The following is a 22,744-nucleotide window of genomic DNA, read 5'->3' on the forward strand; positions in this document are numbered from 1 at the left end:
AATTTTCTCAATTAATAAGACTCGAATGTCAACGGCCGGCTCATTATCAGTTCAAGAAGCAAGCCCACTCATGATTCGAAACGAGAGCGTTGAGGAAGAGGAAAGGTCCCTCAAGTCTGCCTCATATTTTTTTGGTTGCAAAAAAGGTTTAAGGACGACCAAATATAATAAAAAAGAATTTTTGAATAAATAATAAAAAGATATAACTAGTTTCATTAGGTACCGAAACTAATACACGAGAGCGCGCGCAGTCCTATATTCTGCTTTGATTGTCTCCTATCTTTGTTTCTCCGGGAAATGGCTGAAAGAAACTTTCCAAATTCAGAGGGGGAACAATACTCTGCTGGGCTTCTGCAGGGTTTCATGCAGAAGCTGTGAAAACACACTGAAGGAGAGGGAGAGAGAGAGAGAGAGAGAGAGAGAGAGAGTGCAACTCATTGTTCCGTGTTTAGCTGAACCCGTTTGGCTCAAGGTAAGGAAGGAAGATCTGATGGTCTTCTGTAAGAGCTAGAACTCCACAAAAATTTTTAGCTGAACTTGACTCGACCCGTTTGGCTCATCGATTCATTTTCACGTTCAGCACTTGTGAGTTCCTCTCGATCACCGCTCTTTCTCGTTGATAAGGGTGTCTTCTGTCAGTCAACGTCTCGAACCTCCATGAAAATGGTGCTCTGCCCCTGCCTTTTTTTTCACCATTTTGTGTTCAGGTGATTTTCATCAAAAAGTACTTTCCTTTTTCAAGTGGGTTGGAGGTATAACGTTGGACCTGATTAGGGCAATCTCTTTGGCTTTCTACTTTTTGTTTTTTGGCTGAAACCTTGGTTTTCTGAGTTGTGTCTTTTGCTTGGTTGAAACCTCGGGTTTCTGAGTTGTTCTCTACCGATAAAGTTAGCACCTTTTTTTTGTTCGACTTGGGCATGGATTTTTTTTCCTTTCTTTTTTTCCTTTGCTGAGAGAGGTTAGCAAATATTTCATTTTTTTTTTCCTTTCGACATGGTGGACGGCTTGAGCACATATGCAGGTTATAGTAAGGATAATGAGATGTGGGGGACTCTTGCATGCAATATGTTCTGCCTCTTTGCCAGTTTTGGGATCTCTGCGACCCCTTTTTTCTATGGTTTTGCCGTGGTGCCTTCCCCACATTATTTGTGAGCGGTTTCTTCAATCAGTATGATCTTAGGACATTGATTCAGCAATAAAAAATCTTAGGACATTGATTTAGAAACAGAGGAGTGGTTTTGCACCTCACGAACACCTGAAGTTCGGATTTTGAATGCTAAGGCATTGGCCTCATGAAGTCTTTATTCTCCTAGGCTTACATGTTGGACGACATGCGAATATCCTCTCTCGTGCTGGTGAAGATTAGATTGTTATTCCGATTTATATATCTTGTTTTTCCTTGTTTAGTAATCCCTTTTTCATGTCAGTTATTTTCTTGGAATCAAACATCACTGAGGGGTGTTGAAAGGAGGCATTTGTTTTTGTTGTTGCGATGCGGCTTTGCTTGAACCACAGTCAATGTGATTTCTTTAGTGAAACATAGAGAAAAGGGATGGGGCAATTTGTATAATTTACTTCTGCTTCTGACTGATTCTGCATAAGCTTTTGTATTTGTGAATGAGTGTTGATGCTAACATGACCACATAGGAGTTTAAATAGGAAAGTTGTTCGCTGTATCAAAAGCCACCATTAGCATCGCCTGCCACAAATGAGCATCTGAGGACACTAATCATTCTTAATCAGTCCGATGGGTGACCATTTATTGTATCTTTTAGAGTCTTAGATGTTGCTGTAACATAGCTGCCAAGCTTAAATTTTTACTCTGTTCATTCGGCAGAAACAGATGACACAGTTGAGTTGCACGATGAAGGCATGCTCTGAATGTTCGAAGAATTGCATCCTCATTCCTCAGCTGAAAGCGGAATGTGGATCGTCAGCTGTCACATCATTTTTCAAGGTTATGTTCTGCGACAGCTATTCTGAACTCATGGTAGGTATCCTTCTTCTCTAAACCATTGCGGATAGCACTATTTCGAATTGCAAATTGTTGTTTCATGTTTGTGACGTTATCTTCGTATATATGCACATTTGCCTACTCATCACCACTTCTTTATTGTTCCGGGTCTCCTGTGGCGGTTTATTGTTTTATTTACAATAGCATATTTTTCACAGTTTATGTTTATTGAAGAACTGCATTTTTCACAGTTCACTGTATTTTCTCCTATTAACGAATGGTTGCTTCTTTTCAGTACCTCCCTCCAAAATGTAATGCTTCACTCTCAAAACTGATTAATCAGAAGATCAATCTTGAAGATTCTCACGGGCACCGATGGCCAGTGATGATCTCGAAAGTCGATGGAGCTCTTGCTTTTAAACGAGGTTGGAATGCTTTTTTTTTAGACCATGGCCTGCAACTTGGTGATTTCGTCTTGTTTTTTTACTTGGGCGACCACCTCGCTGTCAAGATCTACGACAAAACTGGCTGCGAAAAACTCGACTTTCCTAATAGCAATGCGAGCAAGAAAAGAAGAAGGCCCAAGAAAGGATCCAAGCCCATTCATCCATCCAAACCCATTGATAGGAAGAGCTTGAGCCCCGCCGTTGTTACTAGATTGACTGATGATGTAGTGGAAGTAGTGCCGCAGAACGATAACCCTCCAAATTGTACTAATGGAAGGTCTCAAGAGAAGCCAAAAGAATGTGTAGAAGACTGGTTCATTGTGTCAGATCCAGTGACGAAAAACAAGCACGTAGAAGATCGTAGACTCTTATTCGATTTGTCTGATTTTGAAATGAACTTTGACATCCTCTGTGCCAGCGGAAGCAAAGAGACCACAGTTGAGAATGATAACCTGTCGCAAGAGCCCAAGGTAGGAGACAAGCTCGAGATTGAAGTCCCGGTAACAAATCAGCCCAATATTGGAATCTTCAAGACAAATGATGTTGCTACTGAAGATACCGAGCACAGGAAGGCACCTAAAGAGCCCGACAACCTATGTCACGTGTCTGACTCAGCTTCTCGCAACAAGCAAAAGTCTGAGCATCAGTTACCTAATACTGTGACAATTGCACCAAGAAATGAGAAGTCCCATATGCTAAATGCGGGTATAAAAGAACTTAAAGATGCCAAGGAAAGAGGTGCTTCTGCTGCATTTTCAGGTTAGCTATTGTTTTGTTAAACTTGGTTTTATATGAGTTTGTTTTCTTCCTGCGTTATATCTACTTATTTCAGTTGGTCACCTTGCTGAATGTCACCTATAGACCACGATCGAATAACTAGTTGACCTAATTAATCAGTTATTGTTGTGAAGCACCAATTCCTATTAAAATGGAGTCAGAAGAGAGAGGGCTCAAACTGTATATTCCGCCCGAGAGAACAAGTAAGCCGTACGGTTATATTTTTGTTGCTTCTCAATTCTGTTAAAGCCATGAGACTAGTCCTTGTGCGGTATGTGTTATGTTCGGTTGATTGCTTCCGTCCATTACACTGTCAAACAGGTGAAGCATTGAAAGCTGTGGAGAAAGAGCCCTTCCAAGTTTCTCCAAACATGAGGTCCCTTTCAGAAATTATTCCCAAAACATACGGTATGTTCCTTTTTCCTCATTTAATTCTTATATGTCCTGGCTGTACAATAATTGTTAATTAAGTCGAATTTTGGCTTAAATTGGGGAAGTGTCTCCACTGAAGATCGAGCTGGAAGCTGGAAGTCTCGATATAGTTCCCATTTCCTCGTTATCAGATGATCCAATTGAAGTCTTTGGAATCGCGGACAATCCTTTTTATATTGTAAGTGACAAATCGGACCAATTCATTGCATTTCGAAGGCCTGTTCTTTTTTTTCTTGAATTTTATGGACTCATTAGCCAATTGGGATCCCGAACTGAAGTAGATGTCTTGTGTATGAATGCAGGAGCTGCCATGGAAGTTAGCACAAGGAAGAGGAAAGTCCAGGCATCGGAAAAAGGTTATCGCCCTTCAGGATCCACAGAAGAGACTGTGGCCGGTCGTCTACTATGAGAGATCCGATCTCAAAATTCTGACGACCGGGTGGAAACATTTATACAAGGCAAACGAGATTCAACCCGGTGATAAGTGCGCCTTCAAACTCCTGAACAAGTTGGAATCCATATACGCCGTCTCAATCATCCGAGAGCCCGCACCACTCCTGCTGCCTGCCCCATGAGCCTGGATTAGACAACCAGCAGAAAGCCGATTCGTGACTCTCTCTCTTTTTGTGAATATATTAAGAAACACCAGTTGATCTACTAATGCCAGACACAGGACCTTTCGTGAGGAGTTAGGTTGGTTTGTTATCTGACCCCATTGTCATTGCTCGGTATACAGGGCAAAAAACTGCTGTTAGATTCTGAATTAAATGACACTATATGAGCAAACAGCCTGAAATATTACATATTCAGTCCTGAACACGACTACTAACCCATGTAGGCTACATTACAACGACCTCAGATGATTTCAGGCGGGGCATCAGCGGAACCCGAAGCTGAGACCTGATTCCTTTCCTTGCCCGCCATTCTTCTAATCTTTGCCAACCAATTAACCCACCCACTGGCAGAGTCGCACAGGGTCAGAACCATGTAAGTCCCAATCCCTCCAATGATCCCATTAGCTATGGAGTACGTTAGGGGCATGAGGATGATTGTCACAAAAGCAGGGACCGCCTCCCTCATGTTGTCCCAGTCTATGTCCCTTACCACCTTCATCATCAGCACTCCAACGATCACAAGCGATGGCCCCACTGCCCATGGAGGCACGCTGCTGAGAAGAGGGGTGAAGAGCAGTGACACTAGGAAGTACAGCGCGATGATCACGGCTGTCAGTCCCGTCCGCCCCCCTTCTCTGATCCCAGCCGACGACTCCACATACGTTGCGATAGGTGAGACTCCCAGGGCTGCCCCGATCACCGTGGACCCCGCATCGACCATGTAGGCTACGTACTCACCCTCAAAGCTACCACGCTCGTCTACAAACCCGCTGAGCTCCGCCATCGTGTAGAGGGTCGCAGTGGTTCCAAGGACATCGACGTATAGTAAGACCACCAGAGCCACCCAGACTTCACTCCTGTTGAAGTGAGTGAAGCTGATGGCCCCTGCCGTTGACTGAATGCCATGGAAGTCAACGACCCTCTTAAAGTAGTTGAACTTCTCATCACCCTGCGAGTTGTAGGGGAAGAAGGTGACCTTAGTGCCTCTGATCCATGAGACTAAGGTCACGAACAGGATCCCATAGATCATGCTTCCTTTTACTTCTTTCATGAGCCCGTAACAGATTATTACGAACCCGACCGAACCCATCCAAAATGTGGGGCTCCTCATCCTCCCACCGAGGCACTCCCCTGTCATCGGGTCTGTCGAAGAGCATGCTGCATAGGTTACCAGGGTGGACGGGTCAGGCCCCACCAGGCCCACTCCCTGGTGGGCCTGCAGCCCCGCGAACGCGATGAAAAGTCCCAGCCCTGCCGCACTGGCCAACCTGACTGACTGAGGTATCAACCTTGCGAGCCTCGCGCGGAGCCCGAGTGCTGAGATGGCAAGGAAAGCGCAGCCCTCGACTAAGACCACAGCGAGGGCGGTCCTATAAGGGATGGACCCGGTCCCGTGGAAGCCCACGAGGTTGTAGGCCAGGTATGCATTCGGGCCCATACCAGGGGCCAGACCTAGTGGGAGGTTAGCTAGTATACCCATGGCAAGCGAGCCTACCATGGATGAAATGATCGTGGCAACGATGAGATCACTCTTGGTCTTTGAGAGGCAGGCCTCATAACCGGGGTTCGGTTCCAGCCGGCAGCTGGGGCCCACGGTTTGGTTTGCCGGGGCAGTGCAGTCAGAGATGGAGCACATTCCCCCGGAGTCTGCGATGATGGTAGCATTCACGGTGATGATGTAGGCCATCGTGATGAAGGTGGCCGTGCCTGCAAGGGATCATGATGAGATTAGTCTATCAGAAAAGGACTCTAGAAGACACACAGCTGCATAGACCACGTCCTCCAGGTAATATGTCGAGGATATAATTCACGAGTAACAAACATGCAAACGGGGAAAATGGACACAAAAATTATTTCTACATATCATTTATTCAGCTGATGCCCCGTTAATCCACCGAAAAAAAATAAATTAAAATTCTACATAAGAGATGTCATAGAAAACAGTTTTCTGGAAATAGAAAGCGGGGTGGAAAACTTCTCGCAAAGGTTGCTAAGAAAATGCATTGCTCCCTGAGGACGTGCACTTTGATATCAAACATTGGCAACTGCCTCGCTCAGCCCCATTACCTGCTCGGAGTTCAGTAGTGAAACGGCTCTTGCGGGGGTCGAGCTTGAAGTACTTCCCGACCCGGCTTCTTGAAACGCCGTCGTTGAGTGCCTTCTCCATGGTGCTCCATCGCTTGCTCAGCCCCTTCTCTCCCAGCACCATCCCCATTATATTGTTCGTCTCCACAAATCACTCCTTCCTCTTCGCTATCTCGATCTCCCCATGCATCTTGCTATATATATATATATATGTATACACACACACACACCCTCGGAGGAAAAAAGAAAAAGGGGAAAAAGGTAAAAGCTTTTGTTGTGTGAGGGACGCGGTATCTTATTTTATCGGTGTAAAGTTAATTACGGAGCAATTTTTGATGTGATTCAGAATGCAGCTCAACACATATTCGAATTTTCGGGTCCAAATGCATATTCTAGAATATTTCGGAACAAGAATTTAGCTTAATTAGATATTAAGTTTCCTATATTGCTTTGATATAGTTTCCCTTAATTAGATATTATTTCCTATATTAACTTGAGTTAGTAATCTTAAGTTTCCTATTTCAGATTATTACCTTACTCTATTTTAGAAAAGTAATCTAAAGGATATTAGATATTAGTTTCCTATTTTAGAGTTAAGGGGGTGTCTTCCCTCTATATAAATATACACCGTATTGCAAGAGAAGAAGACAGATGAATATGACGAATATTTAAATGAAATTACCTAGAGCGTTTCCTCTATTTTTCTTATCTAAACAAGTCCCTTGTTTAGTAACGAAAACCCCAATTCTTATTGTTCATCCTTGAGCGTGGCGAATCAACCCGATATTCGTGGCAAGTCATCTTATCGAGTGAGTTTTGTTGGTTCTATCATCCACCCTTCTTTCTTACCCAGTTCTGGTTCGTGAACTTATCATTTGGTATCAGAGCGAAAGTTCTATCCTTGTTGGCCGAGTGAAACACGTGTGTTCGAGTGGATTTTTGATAAATATGCAAAGATAATAGCTAAAAGCAACCCTGAACGAGTTCCAAGATGGTTTACTTTTGACCAAGACTTGCCTCTCACTTTCCAGCAGACGTAAGAGGAGTTCATTGCACGGCTCGAGCAAGTGACCCAAGCCCTCGAGAGTTCCGGTGGAATAAGAAGACATTTATGGGTGTAGAGAGATTATCGCCCAAAGCGAATCCCAATTTTTAACGGAAGCTTGAGTACCGAGGAATTCTTGGCGTGGATTTCGAATGTGGAACGATTCTTCGACTACTACGGCATTCCCGATGATGGAAGCTGAGTTGATCGTGTTGTTTATCGCTTAAATATAAAGCTTCTACTTGGTGACACGGGTTACAAAGAAATCATATTGTAGCTAGAAAGAATCCGATCTTTACTTGGAGGCACATGAAACGACTTTTGAAGGACAGGTTCTTGCCATTAGAGTGTGAGCAATAGTTGTTTGAGCCTTCAAGTTATCTTTCAGAGACTGGCCTTCCTCTTGTACAAGGAAAGACAAATCTTGGTGATATGAGATTATTGATGTTGTGATAGAAGATGAAAAAGTGCAGGTTGAAGACACAACTTCCAAGAGGGACAACCAAACAGAAGAGGAAGAAGACGTGGAGTCGAAGAACCAGACTATGCTGGAGCGAGATACACATGTCTCAATTATGAATATTTTTTGAGAAGAATATTTTGGAGGTACTAATTTCAAACTCCACGGAGCAAGTTCTGATGGAACCCACTTTAAATTCACCCCTAGTGGAACTTCAAGATGAAATTGCCATTAAAGATTTGTCGACGGTGCTTCATCCAATTGAGGCAAAATTTGCCAAAGCATATACAACTCTACCGAGGAAGCAATAGTTCAGGCAACGAGTTGGTTGGCGTGAAAAAACAAAGCAGTCAATTTATGAGAAATTACCGGAAAGAGTTCTAAAAAAAAAGATGTTGAAGTGGCAAGTTAAGAAGCGGCGAAACGCACAAATCAAGACCAGGAGAATATCGACAAAGACTCGAGGTCCAGTCTTTTTCCAACCGAGAGGAGATGATGTACTTCAGATTGCAGCCCAACTCGTATTCGAATTTGCGGGTCCAAACGCATATTCTAGAAGACACCGAAACAAGAATTTAGCTTAATTAGATATTAAGTTTCCTATATTGCTATGATATAGTTTCCCTTAATTAGATATTATTTTCTATATTAGCTTGAGTCAATAATCTTAAGTTTCCTATTTCAGATTATTTCCTTATTCTATTTTAGGAAAGTAATCTGGAGAATATTTGATGTCAGTTTCCTATTCTAGAATCAAGTGAGGTGTCTTCCATCTATATAAATATGCACCTATTGTAATAGAAGATGACAGACTTTGATGAATATTTGAATGAAATTGCCTAGAGTGTTTCCTCTATTTTCTTATCTAAACAAGTCTCTTGTTTAGTGGCGAAAACCCCGATTCTTATCGTTCTTCCTTGAGCGCGGCGAATCAACCCGACTTTTCTTACTCGTGGTGAGTCATCTTATCGAGTGAAATCTGTTGGTTCTACCCTCCACCCTTCTTTCTTACCCAGTTATGGTTCGTGAACTTATCATTTGGTATCAGAGCGAAAGTTCTATCCTTGTTGGCCGAGTGAAACACGTGTGTTTGAGTGGATTTTTGCTAAATATGCAAAGATAATGGCTAAAAGCAACCCTGAACGAGTTCCAAGAGGGTTTACTTTCGACCAAGACTTGCCTCTCACTTTCCAGTAGACGCGAAAGGAGTTCATTGCACGGCTCGAGCGAGTGACCCAAGCCCTCGAGAGTTCCGGTGGAATAAGAAGACACCTATAGGTGCAGAGAGATTATCGTCCAAAGCGAATCCCAATTTTTAACGGAAGCTTGAGTACCGAGGAATTCTTGGCGTGGATTTCGAATGTGGAACGATTCTTCGACTACTACGACATTCCCGATGATGGAAGCCGAGTTGATCGTGTTGTTTATCGCTTAAAAGATAAATCTTCTACTTGGTGGCTCGAGTTACAAAGAAATCATATTGTAGCTAGAAAGAATCCGATCTTTACTTGGAGGCGCATGAAACGACTTTTGAAGGACAAGTTCTTGCTATTAGAGTGTGAGCAACAGTTGTTTGAGCCTTCAAGTTATCTTTTAGAGACTGGCCTTCCTCTTGTACAAGGAAAGACAAATCTTGGTGATATGAAGATTATTGATGTTGTGATAGAAGATGAAAAAGTGCAGGTTGAAGACACAACTTCCAAGAAGGACAGCCAAACAAAAGAGGAAGAAGACGTGGAGTCGAAGAACCAGACTATGCTGGAGCGAGATACACACATCTCAATTATGAACGATTTATCTTTTGAGGAGAATATTTTGGAGGTACTAATTTCAAACTCCACGGAGTAAGTTCTGATGGAACCCACTTTAAATTCACCCCAAGTGGAACTTCAAGATGAAATTGCCATTGAAGATTTGTCGACGGTGCTTCATCCAATTGAGGCAAAATTTGTCAAAGCATATACGACTCTACCGAGGAAGCAATAGTTCAAGCAACGAGTTGGTTGGCGTGAAAAAACAAAGCAGTCAATTTATGAGAAATTACCGGAAAGAGTTCTCAAAGAAAAGATGTTGTTGAAGTGGCAAGTTAAGAAGCGGCGAAACGCACAAATCAAGACCAGGAGAATATCGACGAAGACTCGAGGTCCAATCTTTTTCCAACCGAGAGGGGATGATGTACTTCAGATTGCAGCCCAACTCGTATTCGAATTTGCGGGTCCAAACGCGTATTCTAGAAGACACCGGAACAAGAATTTAGCTTAATTAGATATTAAGTTTCCTATATTGCTATGATATAGTTTCCCTTAATTAGATATTATTTTCTATATTAGCTTGAGTCAGTAATCTTAAGTTTCATATTTCAGATTATTTCCTTATTCTATTTTAGGAAAGTAATCTGGAGAATATTTGATGTCAATTTCCTATTCTAGAATCAAGGGAGGTGTCTTCCATCTATATAAATATGCACCTATTGTAATAGAAGATGACAGACTTTGATGAATATTTGAATGAAATTGCCTAGAGTGTTTCCTCTATTTTCTTATCTAAACAAGTCCCTTGTTTAGTGACGAAAACCCCGATTCTTATCGTTCTTCCTTGATCGTGGCGAATCAACCCGACTTTTCTTATTTGTGGCGAGTCATCTTATCGAGTGAGATCTATTGGTTCTACCCTCCACCCTTCTTTCTTACCCAATTCTGGTTCGTGAACTTATCATTGATGATGTGCTTCAGATTTCAGCTTATGTCCTTCTCGACAAGCCCATGCTCAAAAAAGTATATCATGGACATATCAAGGAAATATTATCGTGATGTGGAAAAGAATAATGATATGACTAGATCTATAAAGTTAGGAATAATGTAATCTTAATCGGGTAGTATATTTTATTTAGGTAGAAAGATATTTAGAATTAGATATTACTTCCTATTTTAGTTTGTGTCCAGAGTTCTTAAGTTTTCTATTTCATATTATTACCTTATTCTATTTTAGGAAAGTAATCTAGAGGAGATTAGATATTAGTTTCCTATTCTATAGTCAATGGGGGTGTCTTTCCTCTATATAAATATGCACCTTATTGTAATAGAACAATAGAGATAGACAGACTTTGATGAATATTTGAATGAAATTGCCTAGAGCGTTTCCTATATTTTCTTATCCAAACAAGTCCCTTGTTTAGTGGCGAAAACCCCGACTCTTATCGTTCTTCCTTGAGCGTGGCGAATTAACCCGACTTTTCTTGCTCGTGGCGAGTCATCTTATCGAGTGAGATATGTTGGTTCTACCCTCCACCCTTCTTTCTTACCCAGTTCTGGTTCGTGAACTTATCATTTGGTATCAAAGTGAAGGTTCTGTTCTTGTTGGCCGATTGAAACACACGAGGGAGTGTACACACGAGTGTTTAGTGAGGAATCATTCTGGGAAACGCAATGGATGAGGAAAACGTCCATGAGGTTCTGAGGGGACTCGCACTTAACCAAGCCCAGTTCCTTGGATTCCAACAGGGGCAAGACGAACTTTCTGCACGGCTCGATAAACTGACCCATGTTGTTGAGCGACTGGCCTTGGCGCGTGCTGCTCTACCACGTACACATCGAGTTCCCAGATGGAATGTTCAAGTGGAAGATAAAGTTGACTGGGAGGATGAACTTCCTCAAGAAGAAGAGCAACTAGTTCCACGACGGGAGCAAAGGAGCGTTGGTAACAACCTCAAGCTGAAGATTCAGCAATTCAAAGGCATGAGTTCCCCTGAAGAGTACCTCAAGTGGGTCCTGCGAGTCGATAAGGTGTTCGAATATTGTGAGTACTCTGAAGCCCAGAAGTGTCAGCTTGCTGCCCTCGAGTTCACCGATTATGTGAATCTCTGGTGGGAAAACATAAAAGCACAGCGAAGGAGAGATGGCGAGAATGAGATTCGTAGTTGGTGAGAGATGAAGAGACTTATGCATAGAAGATTTGTGCCTGAGTACTACAAGCAACAGCTTTATCTTCAATTGCAAAGTATTAGGCAGTGTGGTATGTCCATAGAAGATTATGTTAAGGAATTCAATCTGCTGACCATGGGATGTGAGCTGCGTGAGTCTCAAGAGAACACCATTGCGCGTTTCTTAGGAGGTCTGAACAAGGGGATTGCGGATATGATCGAACGGTAGCCTTTTGTGTCCCTAGAGGATGTGATAAAGCTGGCCATTAAGGTACGAAGGCAGCGGAAACATGGCCAACTAACTACGCCAAGAGTGTTCAACATGAAGCTGGTGATTGCTGGATCCACGCCCCAAGGGTCAGCCTCAAGGTGGAACGAGCCACGAAAGGAAGTTGAGGGCTCGCTCAAGTCTCAAGCTGAGTCGGCCAAGGTGAAAGAGGAGGAGGTCGATCCACAACCCCCTTTTTAGTGCTGAGACATTAATGCTCCGTCTGGTTTCGCAGTTAAAATCACAAAAATTTTAACTTTAACTTTAACTCAACACACTACACAACAAAAATACACATTTCCCAAATAAAAAATTTTAACTTTAATTTTAACTCAACACACTATACAATCATTTGTCATTTTCCACAATCAAAATCTAAGTGCCTTGAATTTCATGGATTCAAACACTTTACCTCTGAATTCCCTAATTGGCGATATGTGACCATCCAGAACCCTCACGCTATCAAAAGTGAAGTTAAAGAGGCCGTTAGAAGATGTTTGTGGAGTTCCGAGTAAGGAGAAAGTGGAATATGCTGATGAGGGTGAGAAGCTCAAGGTTTAGCAAGTTGTGAGTTCGGAATCAAAGTTGGAAGAACAGCGAGAGTGCTTGGAGAACATTCCGAAGGTACTGATTTCAAACTCTTCAAAGCAAGTTCTAAAGGAACCCATTTTAAACTCAGCCCAAGAGGAACTTCATGAAGAATTTGCTATTGAAGATCTATCGATGGTGTTTCATCAAGTGAAACCTGAGCTACCTGAAGCGCATATGACTTCGCTAAGGAAGGGGCAATCCAGCCAGAGAGTTGATCGGCGAGGAAGAACAGATAATCTGATCTATGAGGAATTACAAGAGAGAGTTCGTATAGAAAAGTTGGTCATTAAATGGCAAGCTAAAAAGAACCGAAGCGCACACATGAAGACCAGTAGAAGATTGACGAAGACTCGATGACGCGTCTTTTTCCAACTGAGAGGGGATGATGTACTTCAGAATGCAACTCAACACGTATTCGAATTTTCAGGTCCAAATGCGTATTCTAGAAGATTTCGGAACACGAATTTAGCTTAATTAGATATTAAGTTTCCTATATTGCTATGATATAGTTTCCCTTAATTCGATATTATTTCTTATATTAGCTTGAGTTAGTAATCTTAAGTTTTCTATTTTATATTATTACCTTACTCTATTTTAGGAAAGTAATCTAGATGATATTAGATATCAGTTTCTTATTTTAGAGTCAAGGGGGGTGTTTTCTCTCTATATAAATATGCACCGTGTTGCAAGAGAAGAAGATAGACGAATTTTATGAATATTTGAATGAAATTGCCTAGAGCGTTTCCTCTATTTTTCTTATCTAAACAAGTCCCTTGTTTAGTAGCGAAAACCCCGATTCTTATCGTTCATCCTTGAGCGTGGCGAATCAATCCGACTTTTCTTACTCGTGGCGAGTCATCTTATCAAGTGAGTTTTGTTGGTTCTACCCCCCCCACCCTTCTTTCTTACTCAGTTCTGGTTCGTGAGTCTATCAATTTTGGTCTATTGCACCACGTGATATATGCAATATTGATTAGAGGCATTAATTACTCACTTCTCCTTAGCTAAGTTATAAAATATATCTCGGTATTAAAAGAGATATAGTGCAGTTGCACACACTATCGCCTCTTGATTGAAAAGTCACTGGTTCCATACATATTGGGATTACTTGTATCATTTTATTAATTATTTAAGTTATCTCTTTTATAAAATTACCATCGATAGAAATAGATTTTTTTTTTCGTGTCTGCAGACACAGTGCCACGTGATATATTCATTATGCATAATGCATTTCATGCATCCTACCATACCATATTTGCAATTCTATTTGATCATGGTTTTACCTTTTGATTCATTAGAATTCTCTCCCTAGTTAAATTTCTGATTAATTGATATCCCTGAGGATAATGTATATTTGAATAAATACCATATCATGTGAAATTTAATGGACACTTCAATGAAAAATTTCTACAATTTTCAACTCTAATCTTTTATATATATAAGCAAATGAAAAAATTGTTTTATCTGTTGTATACCATATATTTTTTCTTTACTCTTCAATGTTTTCTTTTTGTTTTCTCTTTTGCCTCTCAAAAAGTAAATGCTCTGCTCATATTTTCCACGTAAATAAAGGCCAGCTACCTCTGCACTTCTTAATAAGGTGAGTATAACATTGACAAACGCAGTGACTTCAATTTTATTATAATTAAGGAAAAGAAAAAGGGCTATTCCTAATAAAGTTACATATAAAGAGTTATATAAATATTAATGTGGGTTGATTTAAGCAGTTTAACGCTTGTTTCGTTTAAGTAAGGTATCAGGTTCGAATCCTTGTGAATGTAAAAAATTCACGTCATTCCGGATACTAGGGTTCACATCAATAAAAGGAGTTATATAGATAGTATATATATAATATATGTAACTAAAGTATAGATTTTTTAAGCTTCAAATACTTTTACTGTCCAAATATATATAAAATTAATATTTAAGATTCATGTGTCGGGACCTAAGGATCTACATGATATAATACCACAATATAGTTGCGCTTGAATAGTGCTCGATAAATTATAAACTATATATAAAGAATCTTAGTGGCATACAACCATATATAACTATCATATCAATATTAGTACACAGATATATATATATATATATGTATGTATATAATATTGGAGCGCGTTAACATTGCCATTGCCATAGCTGTATTAGTAGAAATCATGTTAGTTCCTTTGTGGAGTGATAAGCTACACTTTTTCTTTCATAACTCAATTAAAATGATATATGCATGTATTGATTTATGGAGAGATTATTGGGTGATCCTACCTTATCACATGACATGAGGAAGAACCAATTAAATTGTAATAAACTAAATAATAAGTGATAATCACTCGATTAATTATGATAAGTCTTCTTAATTGAAACAATCTTATTGGTTTTTTCTCACCACATCATTATGAAGTAAGATCATTCAAAATTTTCTCTGATTTCCGTGTCATCATGCAATATTTTTTCTTCTTCTTCTTTTTTTTTTAATTAAGAGATGAAGGAGAAAACATGTATATATATTAAATATTACAAGCAAATTTATTTCACCAAGACATATAGTATGTGTGAACATGCATCACATCATCTGAAGGGATGAGAAAAATTATTGTTAGAGGAAAATAGAATACATTTGATGAATTGGATGATCATCAAAGTGTATAAATTTTGTTCTTTCTGACAATATTTTCTCTTGGAGAAACAAACTGAAAGTGCCCCCCGCCTTAACGAAAAATCAAAGGACGGATCGATAATCATATATTATGGTATCAAATAATGGTATATAAACGCAGCTTTTGAGGCATGTCATAGAATATATTCTCGTAATCAATTTAGGTTTTAGTTTATTCTTTCGCATGCCTTGGGAAATATTGATTTCTTATTATTTGTATACTTCGTCAGCAACGAGAATTCTATATATTTAAGAGTAAATTGAACCTCGAGACTTGATATTAGTGATCAGTGGGTTCAACTTTTAATACATAAAGGGATAAAGCTGGTATTGTTAGAGGGTCGGAGATCAGATTAATTGAAGCAAGAGTACTTATTATTGTAGAAAATGGCAAATAATATGAGATGACTTTAATTATACCTGTCCTTGTGTCCTGGACTATTCATTAATTTTTATTTTCTTTTGCTGGAGGTTCCTAGATTAATTACAGAAAGAAAATGACTGCCGCTAAAACAAATTAAAGTGTATAGTGCTAATTAAAGTAGTAATCATTATAATATATTCTCTTGTCTTTCAAGAACTGAAATCCCACCAGTCGAGAATAGGATTTTTCAAGTTTCAAGGAAATTAACAAATAATTAAAACGGCTTTGATTGGTCACTGGGTTTAATATATCATATCCCAATTCCCCAACTAAAAATAAAGGGAAAAAAAAAGAAACTATATTTAGGAAAATATTGCTCAAATTCAGAGAACTAATAATTATACATATGTGCCCTTTCCCGTTTTAGTTTGCAAGAGGAGTAACTACTGCAAGATTGTTGGATTAGATATCGATCACGATTTGCTTAGATTTTATAAATAAAAAAAGACAAACAATTAATTCGTCTAAAGCAACTGCCTTCTTCTGGCCAAAAAAAAGAAGGAGGAAGCAATTGCCTTGTAATGTTGATATCAGGTGCATCAAATTAGTTGTACCATGAATATGCAAGTTGGCTATATTTTGTTTTTCTGGGAAAATAATCAAACCATTTTTAACTCAGTAATAATTATTCTCATGATTAATATTTTTTTTCTTATTCTTTCTTATTCCTTTTCTTTAAATAGGGTTGATAATTGCAATGGGCCATTCATTGGAAAGCCTCCATTGAGTTGCCAAAGCTCAAATGGGCTTTCTTGGGCTAAATTTGGGCATGACCTTGGGCTCAATCCAATGTTAGAAGTGGCCCAGCCCAATAATGATTTCTGATATTTCCGTCTTCTCCTTCCTCCTCCTTCCTCCTTCCTCCCTCCTCACGGTTCTTCCGCACGCTGTGCTCCGTCTCTGGTGAGAGATGGGGGGAGCTTCTGCTGCTGCAATCACTTCATTGATATTCTTAATATTACTGACCCTCGATGCTTCTCTTGCTGGTAAAATAACCTCGGTGAGTTTCACGTTACGATCCTTTCTCTGTCTCCCTTTCACCATGTGATGTTCATGTCTGTTGTTGAGACTCGAGCTCCTTGCTTTCGTGGGTTCTCCAAATTTCCCCATTAAAATGTTGCAAATTATTGAGCTAATTATCCGTAAATGAGCTTCTTCTGTGATACTTGATCTGAGGTCGATGGAAAACAGTAATTTCTTGTTTGGGCAATGATTTTCTTGAATACTCAATTTCCACGAATTTTTTCGAGGTTGATGCTTCACTGTTAGAGCTGAGCTTTCGGGAGCTTTGGATCCCAACTAAATGGATTTTTTATTCTTATAACTGACGAGAATTTCTATTTTATGCCATCATCAGGAGCTCGAAAGTTCTGCAGCTGCGAGGTAATCTTTCCTTCTGCTATCAATTATTCTGAGTGGCTGTGAGCTCATCATTTTCTAATCAAACCGAGCTCGAGTTTGCCGATACTCTCGCTTGACTCTACAACTCGATAAAATCAAACTGATTCCGAGCTTTCACCTAGTAGATGTCGAGTAGCTCCTGAGTTGGTTCAGCTCGGCTACACCTCTATGGCCTCTTATTTTAATTTCGAGATATATTTGGTGATAAAATCATCTGGATGTAACACTGATAAAGTAAAATCACAAATGAGCTGTTAGCTGCAATATTTGCTATTCTTTCCCAACTCATTCTTGTAAGTGTTCTTGTTGTTTAGAACTCTTAAGCAAGTCAATGAGCATGCTCATGAAGTGCATTGTTCGAGAGAAAGAAGTCGAGCAGCATGGGAAATCACCGAGGAGGTATTGCAATTTGTTTTTCTAAAATTTGATTCCTAAATAATTTATTTCCGCTTCCTGGAAGTTTCCAGCAATTCATGATGATGTGTGGTTTCTATAGTATCTGATGCCATTTGTGGAGCAAGAGAAATATCAGATCTCTCAGGCTTGCAGGCTTCATCCTGAAAATGATATGTTCAGAGATCAGGAGGAGCACAAGATTCATGTGGACATCAATGAATGGCGATGTGGTTATTGCAAGAAATCCTTCCGAGTTGAGAAGTTTCTTGATAAGCATTTTGACAGCAGGCACTACAACCTTCTGAATGTCGTATGTAAATCCCAGTTCCTCGCACATTAAAGTTTTTCTACTTATCACTTGTCCAATTGTAAAGTACGAATCACTGTAATGGTAAAATATAATTTAATTTTGACATCCACCCAACCTTCAAGTGCTATTCTTTTGAGTGTAGAGGTTGTTGCTTCATAGAAGAAATAATCTGATGTGCGTCTCATTTTTCTTGATGAAACCAGAGTAGCAGCAAATGTTTAGCTGATCTCTGCGGAGCACTACATTGTGATTTCATAATAAATTCAAAGTCAACTAAGACCAAGTGCAATCCTGCAGCTGCAGCTCGAAATCGCCATCTATGTGAGGTTGTTCCCATCCCGAATAACTAATTATTATATAATTATCTTTCTTTTTCCATCCTTACTTTTCCAATACAGAGTCTTGCAGATAGATGCTTTCCAGTGAGTCAGGGTTTATCAGCAAGTCGTCTTCATGGTATCTTCCTATATTAGGCTGTTTCTTCTGTCTTAGACGCTTAGATTGCCCTATACGCTGAATAATAGTAACTGTGTGATGTGTTTCCAGAATTTTTTCTGCGACAATTCTGTGATGCTCACACTTGCAATGGAAAGAAAAAGCCTTTCGCTAAAGGAGGAAAGGTAGGGGGCAGCCTTCTTTGGTGGAGTTTGACTGTTCTGGTGTTTGAGATGTGACCCGTTGAAGACCTATTTAATCCAGTTTTCTCTTTTCGTTCTTTCTGACAGATGCATTTTTGTTCTTTTTTGTTTTTCCCTGTTTAATCATAATGCGCTGGATGTTTATCTTACAACTGCCTTCTTGGATGGTATCGTTTCTTAGTAACTTGATCCATGCTTACTTTGCAGAAGCACACAAGCATATTCTACCTGGCTATTTCTATCCTGACCTTGATGCTGCTCCCTCTTTTCTATATTATTATCTATCTAAGTCAGAGGTACTTTAAGGTCCCTTTCAGTTAAATATATTTTGCGCATGGTCGGAGTTTTCTAACTTTCATGAGCTGCTTGATTATCTTGCAGAGATATGAGGGGCAAACAAGAGCTTAAGCGCATAAAAAAGAGTGGTTAAAAAACAAAGCCCTCGTAACTGGTACCATCTCTATGGTGAGTCTATTTAGTTCCTTTTTACTTTTCTCATAAATGACGGCAGCACATGTGAATGACGCGAATGATAATCAGATATCTTGTTTAAAGGTCTTCTGATTTTTGGAAAAATTATTCCTATTCATATAGAGAGAAATGGTCTTCTATTGACCTTGATACCTTGGAAGATGTGGAAATTCGGAAACCTTCATCTTTTATTATGCCTGATAATGTAATATTGCAGGTTCTTGCACGACAATGTACAATACATAAATAGATCGGTGTTACAACTGGCCTCATAGATACATTTATGCAGGCCTGACTCCTGCCTGGGGGGGCTTCTGGTACAATTGCTTTCCATCTTGACGCGCTGAGGTGAAAAATTCATTAGGAGTCCCCGAAATAGTTGCTTAGTTTCTATCTTTCCATGTAGCATTTAACTCGGGTCTGAGCCAGAGTTCAATCTGATACTATTCCATCAGAGAGATGTACATAATCTCTAATATACGCATGTGCCGTGATTGTCATTCCATCTCCTTTAGCTTTTTAATGCAATCTCCTCTCAGATAAGACTGTAAAGCTTTCCGAGAAACAGCAATGTAAGATTTGGAAAATTATGAGTCGTCTTAATCCTAGCCAGTCCAAGGTTTCAGATTATGGAGCTATCATCCCGAATGCAAGGGATATCAGTTCGTTCGACAAAAGAAAGCCATCAGGGTCACTGAGTCTCATATAGGCAACTTGCCTTGCGATCTCCTCGTCCGACAGCAAGGCTTTAAGTTCATCTACTTTCAGGAGTCTCCTGTCCTCACCCAAGAAAACTACATGCCCGCTTTCCACATAAGGTCTGTAGACCTCGCAAAGGGAGAGTGTGAGAGGGTCACCGAATGCTTCTCTGAATGATCTCAAATTCAAACCTCTTGCAGTTCTCAGAGACAGCATCACAATATCCATGGCCAAATCATTAACATCAACATGACGATTACTGTCATTGGGATTGCTATCTGCGAGTCCGTCCTCCAAATTCTGCACATAGCTCGTGTACTCTTTCATTCGTTTCGGTCTCGAAAGCCTTGAACCATTAATGTAACTGGCAGAACCAAGACCGAAACCATAGAAAGGCAGACTCTTCCAATAAGTAGAGTTGTGCTTGCACTCGAACCCTTCGAGGGAGTAACTGCTGATCTCGTAATGGGTGTAACCTGCAGCAGAGAGCATCCTTGAAGCTGTCCTATAAAAATCTGCAGACTGTGAATCCGAAGGCAGAGGAAATTCCCCTGGTGTGTACCTGCAAATTCTCAAAACATTAAGCTTTATCCTCTAATAAGAAGTTTCATGTCACGGCTTTCTTCAGTAACTTACAGAGAACTGAACTTTGTGCCCTGCTCGACTTGTAAATCATATAACGATACGTGGGTGGGACGGGCTTCGACCGTGGACTGCAGACTCTCTTCCCACATATCCTGTGTTTGGTGAGGGAGAGAGGAGATGAGGTCCATGCTCCAATTCTGAACCCCGCAGGACTTGACAATCTCAATTGCCTCGTGAACCTCTCTTAGCGCATGAGCTCTTCCACATGCCTTCAACAGTTCGTCTTGAAATGCCTGAACACCTAAGGACACCCTGTTCACACCCAACTCCATTAACCCAATGAGCTTCTCGGCATCGAAAGTACCAGGGTCCATCTCCATAGATATCTCAGCATCAGAACTTAACCCAAATTTGGTCTTGAGCAGCTCCAGAATCGAAGAAATGAGCCTAGGGGGCACCAGAGATGGCGTCCCACCACCAAAGAAGACTGTGTCGAGAGGAGGGCTAGACTCGAACTCGACCCTCGTGGCCTCGATTTCGCGGGCGAGCAGCTGTGTGTAATTATGGATTCGGGGGTCGTCTTCAGGCTGGGTTGTGGAGCCAAGGGCGACGATCGGGAAGTCACAATAATGGCAGCGTTTTCGGCAGAAAGGGAGATGAATGTAAGCAGACCGTGGAGGCTCCAGTATGGAATGGACTATGGAGGCAGCGTTCTGTGCGGCATTTCGTCGAACTGGTAGAAGAGCTTCTGTTGAGATGCAGGCAAGCGGCTGAGAAAGGAGTTCTTGGATTCTGGATTTGGTCGGAAAGTGGGTGAAGACGGGAGTGAAGGTCGATCGGAGCATGATTCCTCCACGAACAAGAAGGAAAGGCAACCGGTGGATTGAACTGAACAGAGAAGAGGAACAGATCAAAAGAAGGAAGGAGTTGATGACGGAGGAGGCCGTTGGCCGTTGGTCGTCGACTCTTAACAGCTCATCCCCGCCATTTGCGTGAGCTTGGGCTTTGGTCTGGTTCAATGGGCCAAAAAGCCCAATGGTTGAGCTCAGAGGCCCATAAACAGCAAATGACTCGGCCCGACCTGGCAATCTCTTGCTGTCTTCCCCGCCTAGGCGCCATGAAATGAAAGCAGAAGCTGAAGCTGGCAGAGGAGTGAAGGGGGAGATATGGAGGGAAATGCGATGCGTCTCGTAGCGGCGCTTGATTTGATGAGAAGTGGAGTTCGTCATTCAGTTCACGTTTCATCTGGTGCAGAGCTCTCAGTCTCGTTGCGTGCTCGAGGTAGATATAGAAACAGAATCGGTATACCTCTTCTGCAACGCGAGACATTAGCGGTCATCTTCTTTAGCTTCAGTATGGTTGTGAGATCTCGACTTTGAGTGTGAACGGAGTTCGATACAGTTCAATTTCATTAAAAGCTTTTGTTTTGTGCTCCGTCTTGCCTTTGATGAGTAGTGGAAACTGAACTATCATGGCGGAACTCTTCTTGATCGTTTCTCGACTGCTTCGAGAGGTGCTGCTGCTAGTCCTACCATAGGCTTCATTGTAGTCTTCTTGATTGTTCAGTTAGCCGAGGTATTTATTGGCGTAGACATGGGTTTGTTTGAATTCACCTAGGATTCACACGAGATCATGAAACTTTGAGATGAGTATTGTTATTATAGTATTTAAAACGCAATTGTCTTGCAAACCTCTTCTGTGAATTTGATTGTATCTACCAGTTCGTAGAATCGGGGGATTCATAAATCTGTTAATATCTGGTTCTCGGTTTGGTAACATCTAAGGCCCAGTTCATCACTTCTCCTTATCCACTACTACTAGTAACAAACTTATTGATGATGGGCTTTATTATAAGCCATTAAATGCATGCATTATCTCCTAATGGAGGCATCATGTGAGGATAGATGAGATTTTTTGCCCAACAAAACAGTTGTCTGCTTTGGAAAGCAAGTAAAGCATCCAGTGGAGTATGCAGGGAAGATAGCTGGAGGCAAGCATCTATATATATCCCTCAAATTGGTCGGTAAGTATTATTGGTGTCCAATCAGATTTGTCCTATCAGCCTTTGCTGTTGAGCACCCAATGTCTCATTGAGCTTGACGTAGATTTTTTGGACACATGAAGCTAGTGAAGGAGGGAAGCTTCTTGTTGAAAGTGAAACTGTCGATCATCTTCTTTATGGAAGTTTCCCCTAAATTTCGAGTTTGATTGATGTCGTTAAATTGTGAAATTCCCTTTAACTAGTGTTTCTGCTGAAATATGAAATCTTAGCAATGTTGCTGAATTTACTGTTCAACAAATGGTCCTCTTTCCCTCCTGCTATCTTGTGAAGAGGGGTTTACTGCTTCAACAACTTCATCATGTTATCACTGGAGTCCATTGGATATCCTCATTTATTCATGGCTTGCCATCAGGAAAATGGTACCATGTCCGATTTGTTCCTTCAAACACAAAAAGGATGAGAAGTACAAGTTCGAGGCCTATGAGAAAGTGCCACGATATTCAGCTATAGAGGCATGGAGTTCACATATCATTAGCTCGGTAATGAGGGAAGGTGGCTGCAAATGCAATCCCCC

The 22,744-nt window shown here is 40.7% G+C and overlaps 4 protein-coding genes across 8 annotated transcripts; 2 read left to right on the forward strand and 2 right to left on the reverse strand.

Moving 5' to 3' along the window:
• The first annotated feature begins 248 nt into the window (after nt 1–248).
• Nucleotides 249–4,316, forward strand: LOC116216093 (B3 domain-containing protein Os02g0598200-like). 3 transcript variants are annotated; one of them, XM_031552024.1, is made up of 7 exons: nt 249–585; nt 1,838–1,990; nt 2,250–3,159; nt 3,312–3,380; nt 3,499–3,585; nt 3,675–3,787; nt 3,912–4,316. In XM_031552024.1, exons 2-7 carry the CDS (start codon nt 1,844–1,846, stop codon nt 4,182–4,184), a joined length of 1,599 nt encoding a protein of 532 aa, XP_031407884.1. In that variant the 5' UTR covers nt 249–585; nt 1,838–1,843; the 3' UTR covers nt 4,185–4,316. The 3 variants fall into 3 exon arrangements, with proteins under 3 accessions (XP_031407884.1, XP_031407883.1, XP_031407885.1); XM_031552023.1 differs by having other exon boundaries at nt 249–472; XM_031552025.1 differs by having other exon boundaries at nt 578–707.
• Nucleotides 4,317–4,365: 49 nt separating this feature from the next.
• On the reverse strand, nt 4,366–6,487 carry LOC116216092 (adenine/guanine permease AZG2). The gene is made up of 2 exons (XM_031552022.1): nt 6,291–6,487; nt 4,366–5,930 (listed from the first exon to the last, which is right to left on the reverse strand). Exons 1-2 carry the CDS (start codon nt 6,436–6,438, stop codon nt 4,465–4,467), a joined length of 1,614 nt encoding a protein of 537 aa, XP_031407882.1. The 5' UTR covers nt 6,439–6,487; the 3' UTR covers nt 4,366–4,464.
• Nucleotides 6,488–16,510: 10,023 nt separating this feature from the next.
• On the forward strand, nt 16,511–19,427 carry LOC116215838. 3 transcript variants are annotated; one of them, XM_031551618.1, is made up of 10 exons: nt 16,511–16,668; nt 17,026–17,051; nt 17,384–17,468; nt 17,566–17,775; nt 17,979–18,101; nt 18,174–18,231; nt 18,322–18,395; nt 18,621–18,709; nt 18,795–18,878; nt 19,102–19,427. In XM_031551618.1, exons 1-9 carry the CDS (start codon nt 16,579–16,581, stop codon nt 18,841–18,843), a joined length of 804 nt encoding a protein of 267 aa, XP_031407478.1. In that variant the 5' UTR covers nt 16,511–16,578; the 3' UTR covers nt 18,844–18,878; nt 19,102–19,427. The 3 variants fall into 3 exon arrangements, with proteins under 3 accessions (XP_031407478.1, XP_031407479.1, XP_031407481.1); XM_031551619.1 differs by having other exon boundaries at nt 19,174–19,427; XM_031551621.1 differs by having other exon boundaries at nt 17,602–17,775.
• LOC116215836 (heme chaperone HemW) lies at nt 19,071–21,188 on the reverse strand. Its single transcript, XM_031551616.1, has 2 exons — nt 20,220–21,188; nt 19,071–20,145 (listed from the first exon to the last, which is right to left on the reverse strand). The coding sequence occupies exons 1-2, from the start codon at nt 21,011–21,013 to the stop codon at nt 19,512–19,514; spliced, it is 1,428 nt and encodes a 475-aa protein (XP_031407476.1). The 5' UTR covers nt 21,014–21,188; the 3' UTR covers nt 19,071–19,511.
• Between the last annotated feature and the right edge of the window lie 1,556 nt (nt 21,189–22,744).

Source organism: Punica granatum, chromosome 8 (genome assembly GCF_007655135.1).
Source record: "Punica granatum isolate Tunisia-2019 chromosome 8, ASM765513v2, whole genome shotgun sequence".
NCBI lineage: Eukaryota > Viridiplantae > Streptophyta > Magnoliopsida > Myrtales > Lythraceae > Punica > Punica granatum.